This window comes from Oncorhynchus gorbuscha, linkage group LG14, assembly GCF_021184085.1.
Source record: "Oncorhynchus gorbuscha isolate QuinsamMale2020 ecotype Even-year linkage group LG14, OgorEven_v1.0, whole genome shotgun sequence".
Classification (NCBI taxonomy): domain Eukaryota; kingdom Metazoa; phylum Chordata; class Actinopteri; order Salmoniformes; family Salmonidae; genus Oncorhynchus; species Oncorhynchus gorbuscha.
Window position 1 is genome coordinate 11,000,112 of NC_060186.1, and position 17,799 is coordinate 11,017,910.

Here is a 17,799-nt window from a genome sequence, read left to right on the forward strand (position 1 = left end):
ACCAGAGACTGGGGTATGTTGCTCCTGTTCATCAGACCAGAGACTGGGGTATGTTGCTCCTGTTCATCAGACCAGAGACTGGGGTATATTGCTCCTGTTCATCAGACCAGAGACTGGGGTATGGACTGTGGTTCCTGTCATGGCTGTCAGGTACTAAAGCCACTCTGAGACGATGATAAAGCACTTTTCATGTTTGTCCACATGCACAGTAAACCTGTGGTAGGATTAACAACACATCCAGGGAATGAATGAGTGAGACAGGATCTTGAAGTGGAGTGCCAGTTAAGGCCCAAATAAAAATAGCAAAAGATATTCCCTGTTTGATGACCAATGACAAGTTCTACTAAAACCCAAATGGTTCATGATACCTAGAAAACTGGCAAATTCACTTTTCATGGAAGACTGTCTGAAAGGCAGGTTATGATCTTCAAAAACCTGACCGCAGGGTAGGTGACAGTATGCATGTAGATTCTAACCTGATGCCCACATGTTTTTGCAGATGCCAAGAAGCCGAAGCGGGAGGGGAAGAAGAGGGAGCGCACCCCGATGGATTAGTGGTGCATCATAGGAAGCAGGAAGTGGAAGTTGATGCTTATACTGCCCTATCTCAGCATGGTTCCTATTTGTTTGTCCTGTAGGTTTATAGGGGCCTGTAGCAGGTACACAACAAAGAGTTGGATAGTAGTGATAACATGTATTTCTTTCCTAATTTCTCATAGGAAAATCTTGTAGGGGATTTAATTCTCTGTGTGAATAATACAAATGAATCATTTCTTAGTAAAATGCTTAGTTTAACATTTTTCAGGTTCATTGTTGGAAAAACAATGGATTTTTGGTAATATTACATAACATCCTTTTTGTTTGAGGTGACAAAATTATTCTCACTCAAATCAAAAATAATTTCTTGCATGTCTTGATTTAAAGCAGCATCAAGTTAAAACCTTGTGCAATTACTGGGGTTTTAAATGTTATTTTGCTGGTACCCTCAACAGCAAAATTGCTAACAACTTTTCTAACCATTTTTGAGGGCATACATTAATAAGAAACATAAGTACTCATTGATGTAAAGGAAATTCCTTTTCTAATGGTATCTACAGTGAAAGATGTAAACTTTTATCAGATGACTGTATACATTAGCTACTGTACTGTACAGTTGTTAGTGTGTAAGAGGTTGTGTCCAGTATTAGTTCTGGTCTTCCTGCTATTATAACTCACTTTGTAGTTCCCCCGCTCTCCAGTTGAACTATGAGCAAAACTGTTATTGTAGTTTACAACTTGAGTTGACCTGTCCTAATTATCGATTACATTAAAAAAAAGTTTGAAATGATGTCCAAATATGTGTGATGTTTACTCACCTTGATTGAAGTAATTACATGTTCAGATGAAGTTATGGAGGCTTAATATGAAAGCTAAATATTAACCTGATGTGTGCGATTTCCAATTCCGACCTAACAAGTGATACATTTCTCCACACCACTATCATTTCAATAATCTGGACACAAAATGCCATGAAACATTTTTCATACATTTTATTTGAATTGATTTTAAAAAATGAATACGCCTCCATAAATCCACTGAATATGGTTAATATTTTACAGCTTCATAAGTGAGTGGCCAGTGATATTAACACTCAGCTTCGCTGTCCAGAACTATTAAACAATCAACTAATTGCGCAAAGGAAATCATTAACATTATTACTGTACATTAGGGGTGAGGGAGTATCATATTAGGACAAGGGAGGGTGAGAAGGGAAGGGAACATTCAGATAGCTATTAAACATGTGTAGACTTATGTACATTCCAACTGTACCTCATCCAAATGACATATAATGTATACTACAGAGATATATACAATTCAAATAATACGTTTTTAACAGACAATATATCGACCGTATTAGGAGCCATGAGGCACAGTGGATGAGAGCATAATGATTCAATTTACACACTGACGCAACTGAAAAATGAACACCCTGTACACTCGTAAGAAAAAAAAGGTGCTATCTAGAACCTTAAAGGGTTCTTCGGCTGTCCCGAAAGGAGAACCCTTTCAAAGAACTCTTTTTGGTTCCAGGTAGAACCCTTTGGTTCCAGATAGGGCTCTTTTGGGTTTCATGTAAAACCCTTTCCACACAGGGTTCTACGTGGAACCAAAAAGGGTTCTCCCTGGAACCAAAAATGGTTCTCCTATTGGGACAGCTGAAGAACCTTTTGGAAGAGTGTACATTGCTGTATATATATTTTCCACAAAATAGGTTTTTATCATTTGTATTCTGTTTGTCCATTTGAAGAGATATTTCAGTGAAGTCACACCTACAATGGTTCAAAATGGTTCATTCCCTCGAGACTTGAATATGTTTCAATAACAATTCCCCCAGATATCTGGAAGAGGTCCAGATGTTTCCAATACTACACTGCATGTTGTAGCAGCTGGTCTCACAGTTTCTCCCTACGGTCAGTCTGTGTCCCTTCTCACTCATCACTCATTTACAAGTTGAGACAAAATGGATGCCGAACACACATCAGCACTTCATTGTTTGTCAGTAATGGATTTGTTTCTCTACAGATTCAGCAGGTTACTACTTGATTCTCCTCTTCGGCTGATCGTCAGTCTCACAAAGCCCAAACATGCAACAGAGTAAAAAAAAGTTAAGTGGGACAGTTGAGTGTACTTTAGTTCAGTTTTAAATCTCACACGGCAGTGGTCCGTTCTCTCAGAATTGCATTTGTTTTCTCATTTACTTAACAATGTTTCTTTCTTTCCCGCCATAATATTGTCACTCCAACAAACACATGTTCAGTCTTGATGCAGCACTCATCTAACACATACTGATACACTGTTCAATTCTAGATTTTGTACAACAATATAATAGATATAGCTTTATAAAACGTGATACAAAATGTACAGTATGATGATCACATTGTGTTTACATGTGTTTAGGCAAAAATAAATGTTTGTCTTGTAAATCTTTATCTTTCAGAGTGTGTCTTTGGAAGCCACTTGCTTTTGAGACACTTTTCAAACAGGGACTGTGAGGTGAGGACAGAAGCAACATTGTTTGTTGAATCCTTTATTGTTTCTTACCCCCCTGAATGCAATGTGTGGTTTGTGTTTCTATGGGGTTGTCTTTATTCACAGATGCCACTTGGTGCTTTGACATGCTAAGGGGCTCTTATAGAGCAAAGCACACACACACACACACACACACACACACACACACACACACACACACACACACACACACACACACACACACACACACACACACACACACACACACACACACACACACACACACACACACACACACACACACACACACACACACACACACACACACACACACACTCTCTCTCTCTCTCTCTCATGCCCATAGGGGCATGTGCCCCATCAGATTTGGCCTGTTTAATTAATATATATATATATATGTGTGTGTGTGTGTGGTTGTCGTTGTTTTCTCTGTAATACTACTAGCCACCTTGCAATTCTATAAAGTTGGTTTTTAGCCCAGATAGGTTCCCAATCTCCCAACCTCATAAATAACTACCATGAAGCCATTTCAGGCTATCAAGTTGGAGTAGCTAGCTTGTCTAACCATCTTAGCTGGCATGCCTGCTGGCAAGGTTGGTTGACTTTAGAAAAGCAAGCATTAATTAAATGTACTGAATAAGACTCACATTCCTTTCAATCTTTTATCCAGATTTTTAGCAGAGATGCAGAGAAGTATATTTAGTTTATTTTAAAAAATAACCACCTTTCAGGAGGATACAGACAGATCAAGAGGTATGTTTAGATATGCAGAAAAATAGACACATTTGGACATATAATTAAACATAATGATTATGGGTCTAGATTGCAGAAAAAAAGCTGTTTCAGGTGTTTGAAAAATGCAAAATTATCCCCCCTCAGGACCAACCCCAGCCACCTTCACATAGATTTTTGTGGTATATAACACCCCTGCACACACACACACACACACACACACACACACACACACACACACACACACACACACACACACACACACACACACACACACACACACACACACACACACACACACACACACACACACACACACACACACACACACACACACACACACACACACACACACACACACACACACGTGTTAAAATACCCTCCAAACCTCCAGTGATGAAATAGATTAAATTACATGTTTTCCCCCTTCTACTAAACCTATGCCTTCTACGACCACAATGAAGGAGAAAATAAACATTTTAGACTTTAGAAGATCTTGTGCTTTTCTACATCTATGACTGTCACCTTAAATTGCACCACCAGCTAACAAAAATGTAATCTACTGAAAATATAAAACATCAATTTAAACATCAATGAGCAATTATAAGAATGGGTAATAAGTAATAAGGCACTTCAAATTGCTCAGTATACAATGTGGCGATATATTTGTCTGTTCAGATACACTTCACATACCACATCGCCTTGGAAACATGGCTATAAGAGGCAGAAGCAGCCCAAATATCTCAACTGGAAACAGAGACTCAGGATGCTCCCATCTCAATGGGTACTAACCCTCTGCTCAACAACAGCCCCAAACAACACAGTAACAATCTAAATAAATACTCTTTCACACACTTGTCAAGTACACTATCAAAACATCACAATTCTAACTAACTAACTTTAGATAGATAGATAGATAGAAAATGCAAATATGATGTTCCTTATGTTTCACGGGCCTTTAAACAATGCCCTGATATAGTGGACGTCACAGTCACACATAACGGGATCAGGAGCAAGTGGGACACTATGTGGGATGGGAGGGGCTGTGTAAACCCCAAAATCCCCAAAAATCTAATCAACCACAATCATACATTTAGGGAGAAATACATCTCCCTAAAAAGGTTTAGCCCTTTGAAACAAGCCGTGTGAAGAGGAGCCCAGCTAGCTCAGACGGCACATGATGATCTGTTGACACCATGGAGACAATGTTTATGTGATGAAGGGGAAATATAACAGTGGAATGAGGCTCTTCATACGTTGACAAGTGAATCCACTCAATGAGAAATACACCCCCCCTCCCCCACATGAAAAGAGAGCATGTCCTGTTTTTACAGTACGGTAATAAAAAGTCTAGCCAAAATCCATCTGAGAGTTACTGTACTCCATCACCTTGTTTCCATCATTCTCTAGACTATACAGTAGCGTGGGATTCCTGAAGGACGGGTAATTTATTTTGTGGAAACCTTAGGTTGACCCTGTCTGAAATGGCTGACAGTATCCAAACATGGTACCTAAGATGTGAGAGCCTGTGGCGGACTTATCAGACCGTACAAAGTGGACAGTGCAGGGTTTCTTTTGTCCTGTTAGTCAAACGATATGCTGTTGACAGGTGAGGAGTGCTAAAGGGGTGTGAGCTTTCCACTGTGTCTGAAAGCAGCTGAAAGAGCATTCCGCTGAGACACAGTGAGTGACAGCCATCTTGTCTGGGGGCGGTGAACCCTGTCCCTCCATTGGTGATAAATGGCTGTCACTTTCCGTCAAACACCCGGATAACTGTTCTCTAAAAAGACCCAGACCAGTGTTGTAGAGCACTTACTTTCCTGCTGGTATCACTCAAACAACAGCTTAAACTGAGCTGAATCAGACGTTCCGTTCTGGGAAGCTAGGAGGCTCTTAGCAACACCAACCACTGAGACGTGTGACAGATGACACCCAGACATGGGTCCACTTATCAACCTGACGGGTGGCTGGATTGTGAACTTGGATGGGTGCCTCTCACACACTGCTGGGCTCGTGCAGTCGAACAGATTGACTGAATTATACGTGCCAGGCTTCCAGAGGACAATCTGCATTTAAATTAGGAAGATTGCAAGGATTCAGATGATCTTCATCCTCTTCCACTTCCTTTGCCATCACTATTTCCATTAAAAGCAGAATTTATTAATAATTACTCATGACCTAAATGTTGTGTTATTTTGACGCCTCTAGTGAATTTGCAGTAGGTTGCTTTGTCTTTTATCTTTCCAATATTGGGGGCGATGTTAGTCATAAAAATGTCATTAAGGGGGAGGAGACACTGGGGGACAATATCAGAGAGAGAGAAAGAGAGAGAGAGAGAGAGATAGAGAGAGAGAGAGATAGAGATAGAGATAGAGATAGAGAGAGAGAGAGAGGAGAGAGAGAGAGAGAGAGAGAGAGAGAGAGAGAGAGAGAGAGAGAGAGAGAGATAGAGATAGATAGATAGATAGATAGATAGATAGAAAATGCAAATATGATGTTCCTTATGTTTCACGGGCCTTTAAACAATGCCCTGATATAGTGGACGTCACAGTCACACATAACGGGATCAGGAGCAAGTGGGACACTAAGTGGGACGGGAGGGGCTGTGTAAACCGAGCACGTAATAGCCCATCTTTAATCTCCAGTAGGTGTTCCACATCATTTTATAATCTGATCAGGCTCATGGTGAGTTTCCATTAAAGGCCTGTCCCGTATCTCTCTTTAAGGAGACTGCCTTAAGGGGCTGCTCAATGCGGGTGTCATTTTCTGTTAAGCCCCCCTAGCAACCAACGTGGCGACCATCCCATGGCTGCTTTATATTCATTATTTAAATTGGAATACATTAGCATGTCAGAGATAAATGGACTGTGTTGAAGATCAGCATACGGTGTGGACGACATATATGGACACAAACAGTATGACACAAAAACATGGGAATTCTAGTGTCGTATTATTTCTAACATCATTAGACTGTGATCTCAAAAACACATATATAAACAGTACATATGACTTCATCTATATTCATGTGATGAAACACACAAATATATACACACACACGCACACACACACACGCACGCACGCACGCACGCACGCACGCACGCACGCACGCACGCACGCACGCACGCACACACACACACACACACACACACACACACACACACACACACACACACACACACACACACACACACACACACACACACACACAGATGTAGATGAATTAGTACATCTAACATCGAGTAGCCCTTATAATTCACAAGGCCATGGCCTGTGATTATTGGTATTTAACCCCATTCTGGGGTAACAACAGAAACATGCACTGAAATAACCTCTAAAATCTCCACAGTATGACACTCTATCAATCACTCTACAACCTTGGTAACCCCTACCTAACGAATACAAACCACCTCTGATGACAGCAAGACAAAATATAATCCTCTTCAATCTTTCTCTTCATTATCAGTCAGGACTGACATACAACAGGCTCTTGTCACAGGCGGTAACATCTGCAATACAGCGGGATTAAATTATCCAATCTCAGAGGAATATCCAACTCACCCCTGGAAAAGCACAAGATCCCTTCCTGTATAATTGAATAGGCGTTGGCTCCAAGCCCCTGCCAACTGCCACCCTCTGGATGTATTTACAAGCTCCAAGCATCAACACACTTTTAGAAAACAGGCTCATTAAGGGTTCTGAAGCTGTCCCCATAGGAGAACCCTTTTTGTTGTCCATGTTGAACTCTGGGTGGAAAGGGTTCTACATGGAACGCAAAAGGATTCTACTGGATCCAAAAGGGTTCTACCTGGAACCAAAAGGGGTTCTCACAGGGTTCTCCTACGGTGACAGCCAAATAACCCTTTTTGGTTCTAGTTAGCACCTTGTTTTCTAAGAGTGTAGACTATCTGACAAAACAAACATCTTAATATACAATCAAATAAACATCAAATTCATCATGTAATGAATTGTTAGAGATCAAATCGCTGATCGTCTAAAATGATGTGGAAAACGAATAGCAAGCTAAATAATGTAATTGAACAATGCCTTTTTGGATGTATTTTTACATTATCTATTTATTTGTTTACTCATGACCATTTTCCACCCTTTTCTTTGGTGGGAAGAATCTACTTTTTCAAACAAGTTTCCTAACCTCAGTCCTGCGTTGTGATGAGAGGTGACCCTGGCCAGGCCTGGTCTCTGTCCTGCTATGCCCTTCAGGGGCCACTTATGGTCCATCCCTGGAGATAGGAAGGCTCCCTGCCATGTTACTCAGTCGTATATGAACATGTCAGAGAGGCAGTTTAGACAAGCTGCTCTGCTTTGTGTGCCGCCAACACAGAGTGCCACCGGCATACAGATAACAGTTTGTAGTATGTTCTGTATGTCCTTGTGCTGTCTCTACTGGCGGACATCTGAAACTGTGTGATGGATCATTCTGTCACGCTCAGACTGATGCACACACACACACACACACACACACACACACACACACACACACACACACACACACACACACACACACACACACACACACACACACACACACACACACACACACACACACACACACACACACACACACACACACACACACACACACACACACACACACACACATACATACACACACACACATTTAGATTTTGCGTATACATTGATATATACAGGTTTCTTTTTTTACACTGAATTTCAAACGGGAAGTTTGTGAATTCAGTCAGCCCTATTTTCCCTTAGAATTTTGTCTTGTGCAGTGAAGAGCTCTCTATCCAACTGTCCTTTTCAAGTTCGGTCTATTTGTTCTCCTGGCTATGCGCTTCTTTGTAAGTCTTATGTCTCAACAGTTGCATCACAAATCTCATTCATCAGAGCCAAACCCAACATGGCTGCAGGATACAAGTTCTCTTGTAGAGTAAAAACAAAGGAAAGGGACCACATCATAAACACGTCTCTCTCTCTCTCTCTCTCTCTCTCTCTCTCTCTCTCTCTCTCTCTCTCTCTCTCTCTCTCTCTCTCTCTCTCTCTCTCTCTCTCTCTCTCTCTCTCTCTCTCTCTCTCTCTCACACACACACGCACACACACGCACACACACGCACACACACGCAAACTCGCATCTATATTCATCTAGCTGACCTAATGTTTTTGTATTGACAGAGGAGGAGATGTTTGAATGTCTTTTTGAAAGTGACATTGCAGAGGGCATAGCAGGCGGGGTTGATGGTGCTGTTGATGTAGCACAGCCAGTAGCCGATAGTCCAGACTGTGCTGGGGATGCAGCTGGAGCAGAAGGTGTTGATGAGTACCATGACATTGTAAGGTGTCCAGGTGGCCACAAAGGCCACCAGGATGGCCATGATGGTACGGGTCACCTTCTTCTCCCGAGACGGTGGTGCTTTCTTCTTCTTGGGCGGCTGCTTGGTCATCTTCACGATTTTCCGCGCCACGTGGTTCTGCTTCTCCGTGGCGGCGACGATCTCCACCGTGGCGTTGGAGGGCGTGTAGCAGTCCCCCTTGAGAGAACTGGTCTTAATCTTGATGCAGGTGAGTTTGGAGCCGCCTGCCTTGGCCCGGTGGCGGGTTGGTTGCTGAACGAGCTCGGTGTTGCAGTTTGCTCTGGATGGCACCGCTTCTTCTTCTTTGTGGTTGGATGCCGCTGCACTGCCAGATGTCGAGTCGTTGGAGCTCTCTTTCTCCTCTCCGTGGGCACAGTTCTCCCTTCCCCCATCTTCACCCTCCATCTCCCCCTCTCCACCCGTGGTGGACGGGCCCTTGCCGTTCTGCAGTTTACCTTCGTGCTGGTTGGCCACGTCATCTATGGCTTCGGTCCTGCCCTGCTCTGTGTCCTCTGCTGTCAGGTTGTTGTTGATGGGCTTGGCAGTATTACTGGCCCCTGCCTGCTCGTGGGACACGGCCTCTGGGTTGGGCCCTGACGGCTTCCTGGTCTCTTTCTTCACCCGGCTTTTACTGGCTATAGAGATCTGTATGTAGAGAATGACCATGATGATAACGGGCAGGTAGAAGGCTGCGATGGCCGTTCCGAAGGTGACTGCTGCATTAGAGAAGAACTGAATGTAACACTCCCTCTCAGGCACTGTCCGCCCGCCCACGATGAACTGCCAGAAAAGGATGGCCGGGGCCCACAGAATGAAGGACAGGACCCAGGCAGCAGCAATCATCATCCCTGCCATCTTGGTGGTCCTTTTGACAGGGTAGCTGAGGGGCTTTGTGACACAGAAGTATCTGTCAAAACTGATGATGAGTAGGTTCATGACAGATGCGTTACTCACTACATAGTCCAAGGCTAGCCACAGATCACACACCACAGGCCCCAAGGGCCAGTAGCCAATCACTATGTATACTGTATACAAGTTCATGGAACACAGCCCGATGATTAGGTCAGCACACGCAAGGCTGAATAAAAAGTAGTTGTTGACAGTCTGTAGGTTCCTATTGACCTTAATGGAAAGCATGACCAGGATATTTCCAATAACGGTGACCAGGCTGAGGGACCCAGCCACCAATACGATGAACACCACCTCCACAGTCTTGTATGGGCTTTCGGGTTCAGTGACAGGCCCTGCGTCATTGCCTTCTGAGGCATTCCAGTAGGTGAAGTTGGTGAAATTGAACATCTCCATTGCATCTGGTCTTGGGGATGTTCTTCTATTCAGTTGGAGTTCAGGCGTTGAATCGCCTTTGCACCTATGGAGGGAAACAGAGGAAAATATTGGATTAGATCATTAACTATCCTACGTGCATCCATCAAAATTCTAATTTGGGGAAACTACTGAAAACTATAGGGCTACTTCCACACATATAACATCATTAACATGTATCGTTATTTAATAATAATGAATGTGTGCGACAAGGTGATTAGCGGAGATGTGCTATGAAAACAAAGTTGTTTACAAACAACGATGAGGACTAATGAGATTGTCAAGTTAAAACAAGACATTCGACAACTTGAATGTTGAAAACAGGCCTGGTAAACAAAAACTATTGTAGCCGACATGGGAGGAGGTACTTTCAGCAGGACAACGAGACAACCAGAAGTTGGAGAGGAAGCTACATACTGACAACAGCTCCAAGAGAAGACCCTTTTAGTCTTAACAAAAGAAAACAACACCGCAAATGAGATGTGTTTCCACCTATTGTTTACAAAAAAACAATTGAATTGACAGACCAATACATTTTTCTCTTGTGTTGTGTTAGGTTATCGTACATGAAATGAAATCTATTACTGGTAGGCAGTGATTAAGTGTTGGCTTAACAGGGCTATGCGGAGCTAGCAGGAGCTCCCCACATCTACAGTAGCAATACACTCTCTCACTATGCTGTTCCTTCCACCATTTCACTTGATGCTTTCACCCTGTACCCGATAAGCTACGTGTGTTTCAGGCAGGTAAGAGCTGGTAGTATTATATCCAGATGTGTTTCAGGCAGGTAAGAGCTGGTAGTATTATATCCAGATGTGTTTCAGGCAGGTAAGAGCTGGTAGTATTATATCCAGATGTGTTTCAGGCAGGTAAGAGCTGGTAGTATTATATCCAGATGTGTTTCAGGCAGGTAAGAGCTGGTAGTATTATATCCAGATATGTTTCAGGCAGGTAAGAGCTGGTAGTATTATATCCAGCTGTGTTTCAGGCAGGTAAGAGCTGGTAGTATTATATACAGTAGTGTTTCAGGCAGGTAAGAGCTGGTAGTATTATATCCAGATGTGTTTCAGGCAGGTAAGAGCTGGTAGTATTATATCCAGATGTGTTTCAGGCAGGTAAGAGCTGGTAGTATTATATCCAGCTGTGTTTCAGGCAGGTAAGAGCTGGTAGTATTATATACAGTAGTGTTTCAGGCAGGTAAGAGCTGGTAGTATTATATCCAGATGTGTTTCAGGCAGGTAAGAGCTGGTAGTATTATATCCAGATGTGTTTCAGGCAGGTAAGAGCTGGTAGTATTATATCCAGCTGTGTTTCAGGCAGGTAAGAGCTGGTAGTATTATATCCAGATGTGTTTCAGGCAGGTAAGAGCTGGTAGTATTATATCCAGCTGTGTTTCAGGCAGGTAAGAGCTGGTAGTATTATATACAGTAGTGTTTCAGGCAGGTAAGAGCTGGTAGTATTATATCCAGATGTGTTTCAGGCAGGTAAGAGCTGGTAGTATTATATCCAGATGTGTTTCAGGCAGGTAAGAGCTGGTAGTATTATATCCAGCTGTGTTTCAGGCAGGTAAGAGCTGGTAGTATTATATCCAGTAGTGTTTCATGCAGGTAAGAGCTGGTAGTATTATATCCAGCTGTTTGGGGGACGGGCTCTGCAGCTCAAAGAAAAGACAAATTGATCCATGTGTTTTCAGGCCCCTAGTATTTTACCTTGTTTCGTGGCCTGTAGTCTATCCTGTTCGCCTGAATCGGACAAAGCTGCCAGTGTCACGTTCTGACCCTAGTTCTTGTGTTATTTGTTTGTTTTAGTTGATCCGGACGTGAGTTAGGTGGGCATTCTATGTTTTGTGTTTCTATGTTGGTTTTCTGTGTTTGGCCTAGTATGGTTCTCAATCAGAGGCAGGTGCCGTTAGTTGTCTCTGATTGAGAATCATACTTAGGTAGCCTGGGTTTCACTGTTGTTTTTTGGGTGATTGTTTCCGTGTCTGTGTTTGTTCGCCACACGGTACTGTTTCTGGGTTGTTCACGTTTATTGTTTTGTATTCATTGAGTGTTCAGTTTATGTTTTATTAAACAATATGGACACATACCACGCTGCGCATTGGTCCTCCGATCCTTCTCGCTACTCCTCCTCAGAAGAGGAGGAGGAAAACCTTCACAACCAGTCTCAGGGTAAAGTGTTTGGAGGGAACATGCTCTCAGAGGGAGGCTCTGCACGTTTGCTACATCCAATAGTGGTTCAGCCGATGGGCAGGGCGATCTCATTTGGTGTACAGCATCTGACTGAGTTACTCAGATTGTCTCTGAGTAATTTGTCACTTTGAGTAGTTGTTTTGTGATATACTGGATGGTTCAGGGCCCTGTTTGACTGTCACAATGCACAATTGGTTGATGTGAATGGGACTTAATGAGGAGGTATTGGCTGACAGCTCATTAACTGACACTGAACAGCTCCTTCTATCTTAGGTCCTGCTTTTAGGCTTATGCCCCTTTAACAGTTGAACACAGCCTCTGAATAACTAGCGATACAGTAATTGACTTATCTGCTCTGGCAGAAATCCCTAATCATTGCATTAGGCACAGAGCTAAGCTGGACTAATCCCCATCAAATGTGTAAGTCCACCTATTTATATGTTAAAACATCCAACAATACAAACAGGACACACATGTGGTTCACTAGAGAGAAGTGGATTAGAGAAAGGAAGTGGATGATTCAGTGAGGATGGGGGAGTGAGTATGTCCCTCGGCACATCTTTGTCCACCTCCAGCTAACATAAGTCTCGTCCCACACCTGAAATCTCTGCCATAACAGAACAAAGCTTTGCCCTTCCGGAATCAAATAGAGACCGTCACAAATCCCCTCTCTGCAGAACCATGGCACATAAATGTTGCTTAAGGGCCTCTAGAGAAAGTCTTCTTCTAAATGTCTCCTCACCTTGTCATGGTGACATCACCCTGCTGAGGACATTGCATTCACACTCTAGGGAGCCCAGCCGGTCAGTATTTGACATTTCCCTTGAGAGGATGGGACACAGATGCCTCAAGCCTGACCCGGGGCTGCAGTCTGGCTGCTCATTTGACTAAATGGGTAACACTTTATTTATAGATGCTCTACAGACTATCAGTAACATTTCAACTAACTATCTACTAACCCTAACCCTAACCATAACCCTTATCCTAACCCTAAACTTAAGCCTTACCTTAACCCTAACCCTAACCTTGGCAGGCAGTTGCTTATCAACAGAAAATGTGTTGATAGTATGACCATCTGTAAAGTATCCAGACTATCCAAATAAAATGTGACCTAGATGGAGTTCAACAAGTAACATTTATGTTCTCTCTAAAAGCTAGGGGTCCAAATCATTGACACCCCTCCTTATAAATAAAGTAGTCAAAAGTTTAGTTTTTCGTCCCATGTTCATAGCACGTAATGACGACATCAACCTTGTGACTACAAACTTGTTGGATGCCTTTGCAGTTTGTTTTGGTTGTGTTTCAGATTATTTTGTGCCCAATAGAAATGAATGGTAAATAATGTATTGTGTCATGTTGGATGCTACCATAATTACGGGATAATCCTGTGAATAATGATGAGTGAGAAAGTTACAGTGTCAAAGATCACACCCCCATGACATGTGTCTTGCCCAACTCACACCTCCCCCTTGAGCTTAATGAGCTGGCCTAGGTTATCCCTGCTTCAGGCCTATTACCCACGGGCATTGCCCTTCCAGCCCAGTCCGGATCCCAGCATCCCACTGATACCAGTGGCGTAGAGCTCGGCGGCCGACAGCTGGAGTGGAAGAAACCTTTTTATTAAAAACCACTCAGTGGGGTGTCCAGCTCAGGGGCAGGGCGACCCATAGTTCATCAGGCTCTCCCAGGACTATAAGACCAGGGAAACTATAAGACCAGGGAAACTATAAGACCAGGGAAACTATTCGACCAGGGAAGCTATACGACCAAGGAAACTATAAGACCAGGGAAACTATAAGACTAGGGGAACCATAATATCAGGGAATCTGTAAGACCAGGGAAACAATTAGACCAGGGGAAGCTTTTAAATTGTTAATTTCACCTTTATTTAACCAGGTAGGCTAGTTGAGAATAAGTTCTCATTTGCAACTGTGACCTGGCCAAGATAAAGCAAAGCAGTGTGACACAAACAACAACACAGAGTTACACATGGAGTAAACAATAAACAAGCCAATAACACAATAAACAAATCAATGACACAGTAGAAAAATGAAAGTCTATACACAGTGTGTGCAAAAGGCATGAGGAGGTAGGCAATAAATAGGCCATAGGAGCGAATAGTTACAATTTAGCAGATGGTAAGTAGAGATACTGGTGTGCAAAAAAGCAGAAAAGTAAATAAAATAAAAACAGTATGGGGATGAGGTAGGTAGATTGGGTGGGCTGATCGGTTAGCTGCTTCGATAGTTGATAAGGGTAAGGTTGGTAAGGGAAATTAACGTCTCCAACTTCAGCAATTTTTGCAATTAGTTCCAGTCACTGGCAGCAGAGAACTGGAAGGAAAGGTGGCCAAATGGCGTGTTTTTTTTGGAGATGATCAGTGAGATACACCTGCTGGAACGTGTGCTACGGGTGGGTGTTGTTATCATGACCAGTGAACTGAGATAAGGCGGAGCTTTACCTAGCATAGACTTATAGATGACCTGGAGCCAGTGGGTCCGGCGACGAATATGTAGCGAGGGCCAGCCGACTAGAGCATACAGGTCGCAGTGGTGGGTGGTATAAGGTGATTTGGTAACAAAAAGGATGGCCCTGTTATAGACTGCATCCAGTTTGCTGTGTAGAGTGTTGGAAGCTATTTTGTAGATGACATCGCCGAAGTCGAGGATCGGTAGGATAGTCAGTTTTACTAGGGTAAGTTTGACGGCGTGAGTGAAGGAGGCTTTGTTGCGAAATAGAAAGACGATTCTAGATTTGATTTTTGATTGGAGATGTTTAATATGAGTCTGGAAGGAGAGTTTACAGTCTAGCCAGACACCTAGGTATTTATAGTTGTCCACGTATTCTAGGTCGGAACTGTCCAGGGTGGTAATGCTAGTCGGGCGGGCGGGTGTGAACAGCGAAAGGTTGAAAAGCATGCATTTGGTTTTATTAGAGTTTAAGAGCAGTTGGAGGCCACGGAAGGAGTGTTGATTGGCATTGAAGTTTGTTTGGAGGTTAGTTAGCACATTGTCCAATGAAGGTCCAGAAGTATACAGAATGGTGTCATCTGCGTAGAGGTGGATCAGGGAATCGCCCGCAGCAAGAGCGACATCATTGATAAATACAGAGAAAAGAGTCGGCCCGAGAATTGAACCCTGTGGTACCCCCATAGAGACTGCCAGAGGTCCAGACAACATGCCCTTGGCCAGTTCGATGAAAAAGGCTGCACAGTACTGTCTTTTATTGATGGCGGTTATGATATCGTTTAGTACCTTGAGCGTGGCTGAGGTGCACCCGTGACTGGCTCGGAAGCCGGATTGCACAGCGGAGAAGGTATGGTGGGATTCGAAATGGTCAGTGATCTGTTTATTAACTTGGCTTTCGAAGACTTTAGATAGGCAAGGCAGGATGGATATAGGTCTGTAACAGTTTGGGTCTAGGGTGTCACCCCCTTTGAAGAGGGGGATGACTGCGGCAGCTTTCCAATCTTTAGGGATTTCGGACGATATGAAAGAGAGGTTGAACAGGCTGGTAATAGGGGTTGCAACAATGGGAAGGATAGTTTTAGAAAGAGAGGGTTCAGATTGTTTAGCCCAGCTGATTTGTACGGGTCCAGGTTTTGCAGCTCTTTCAGAACATCTGCTGTCTGGATTTGGGTGAAGGAGAAGCTGGGGAGGCTTAGGTGAGTAGCTGCGGGGGGAGGCGGAGCTGTTGGCCGAGGTTGGAGTCGCCAGGAGAAAATGCATGGCCAGCCGTTGAGAAATGCTTATTGAAATTTTCGATTATCATGGATTTATCAGTGGTGACCGTGTTACCTAGCCTCAGTGCAGTGGGCAGGTGGGAGGAGGTGCTCTTGTTCTCCATGGACTTTACAGTGTCCCAACATTTTTTGGAGTTAGAGCTACAGGATGCAAATTGCTGCTTGAAAAAGCTGACTGTGTGTATGGTTTTCCTAACTTCCCTGAACAGTTGCATATCGTGGGGACTATTCGACACTATTGCAGTCCGCCACAGGATGTTTTTGTGCTGGTCAAGGGCAGTCAGGTCTGGAGTGAACCAAGGGCTACTTCTGTTCTTAGTTCTGCATATTTTGAACGTGGCATGCTTATAAAGACCAGGGGAAAAATAAGACCAGGGAAACTATAAGTCCAGGGGAGCTATAAGACCAGGGAAACTATAAGACTAGGGGAAAATAAGACCAGGGAAACTATAAGTCCAGGGGAGCTATAAGACCAGGGAAACTATAAGACCAGGGGAAAATAAGACCAGGGAAACAATAAGTCCAGGGGAGCTATAAGACCAGGGAAACAATAAGTCCAGGGGAGCTATAAGACAGGGGGAGCTATAAGACAAGGGAACCATAAGACCAGGGGAAAAATAAGACCAGGGAAACTATAAGTCCAGGGGAGCTATAAGACAGGGGGATCTATAAGACATGGGAAACCATAAGACCAGGGGAAAATAAGACCAGGGAAACTATAAGTCCAGGGGAGCTATAAGACCAGGGGAGCTATAAGACAAGGGAAACCACAAGACCAGGGAAACTAAAAAAACAAACAGGGAAACTAGTGGTGAGTATACTTTCTCCGCTTGGCAACTGTTATTATTAAATACATATTTTGTTTTACAACTACGGGTGCACGTCACATCCCTTCACCTGTGGACCTGGAGATACTCCCCGTTATGGGACCTAGTGTCTCACGAGACTAAATTGCATAGTCACCGTGTCATGCCTTAGTCCCGCGAGACTAAATGGTATAGCCACCGGGAGACGAAATGGTATAGTGACCGTGTCATGCCTTACTCCCACGAGACTAAATGGTATAGTGACCATGACATGCCTTAGCCTAACATCCTAGACATTGCTATACACACCCCAAGCATGGGCCCACACGGTAACAAAGAGAGGAACCCTCTGTTTTATTTCGGACAGTGGCCCCGCAAGAGGAAATCCACTCCCTGTTTTTATTTAAGCAAAGCCATTTACAATCAGTCTACTTGTCCTATGGATACCTTAGTCAATCCTAGGGTACCCAACCCAACCCTCTTCCTCCTAAAGAAACATCCTAATTATATGACCCTGCCCGTGTGGGTAAAAGAATGGAGGCTTACCTCTAACTGATGTCTTAGAAGAATTCAGAAAAAGGCTCGGCCCCCAACAACAGTGTTCCCGAAAAGTGAAGAACAAAAACAGTAAATCATTGGCAAAAAAA

At 43.4% G+C, this 17,799-nt stretch overlaps 2 protein-coding genes across 5 annotated transcripts in view; one reads left to right on the forward strand and one right to left on the reverse strand.

The window, feature by feature from the left end:
• Window positions 1-3,290, forward strand: part of LOC123994432 (pleiotrophin-A-like) — a 62,932-nt gene extending 59,642 nt beyond the window's left edge. For both annotated transcript variants that reach the window (XM_046296998.1, XM_046296997.1), the window contains exon 5: window positions 500-3,290. In XM_046296998.1, coding sequence (XP_046152954.1) covers window positions 500-555 — 56 coding nt within the window. In that variant the 3' untranslated portion in view covers window positions 556-3,290. The remainder of the gene's footprint in view (window positions 1-499) is intronic.
• A 395-nt stretch (window positions 3,291-3,685) lies between these two features.
• Window positions 3,686-17,799, reverse strand: part of LOC123994433 (muscarinic acetylcholine receptor M2-like) — a 93,198-nt gene continuing 79,084 nt past the window's right edge. For all 3 annotated transcript variants that reach the window (XM_046297000.1, XM_046296999.1, XM_046297001.1), the window contains one exon: window positions 3,686-10,458. In XM_046297000.1, the coding sequence (XP_046152956.1) occupies window positions 8,877-10,394 (1,518 nt within the window). In that variant the 5' untranslated portion in view covers window positions 10,395-10,458 and the 3' untranslated portion in view covers window positions 3,686-8,876. The remainder of the gene's footprint in view (window positions 10,459-17,799) is intronic.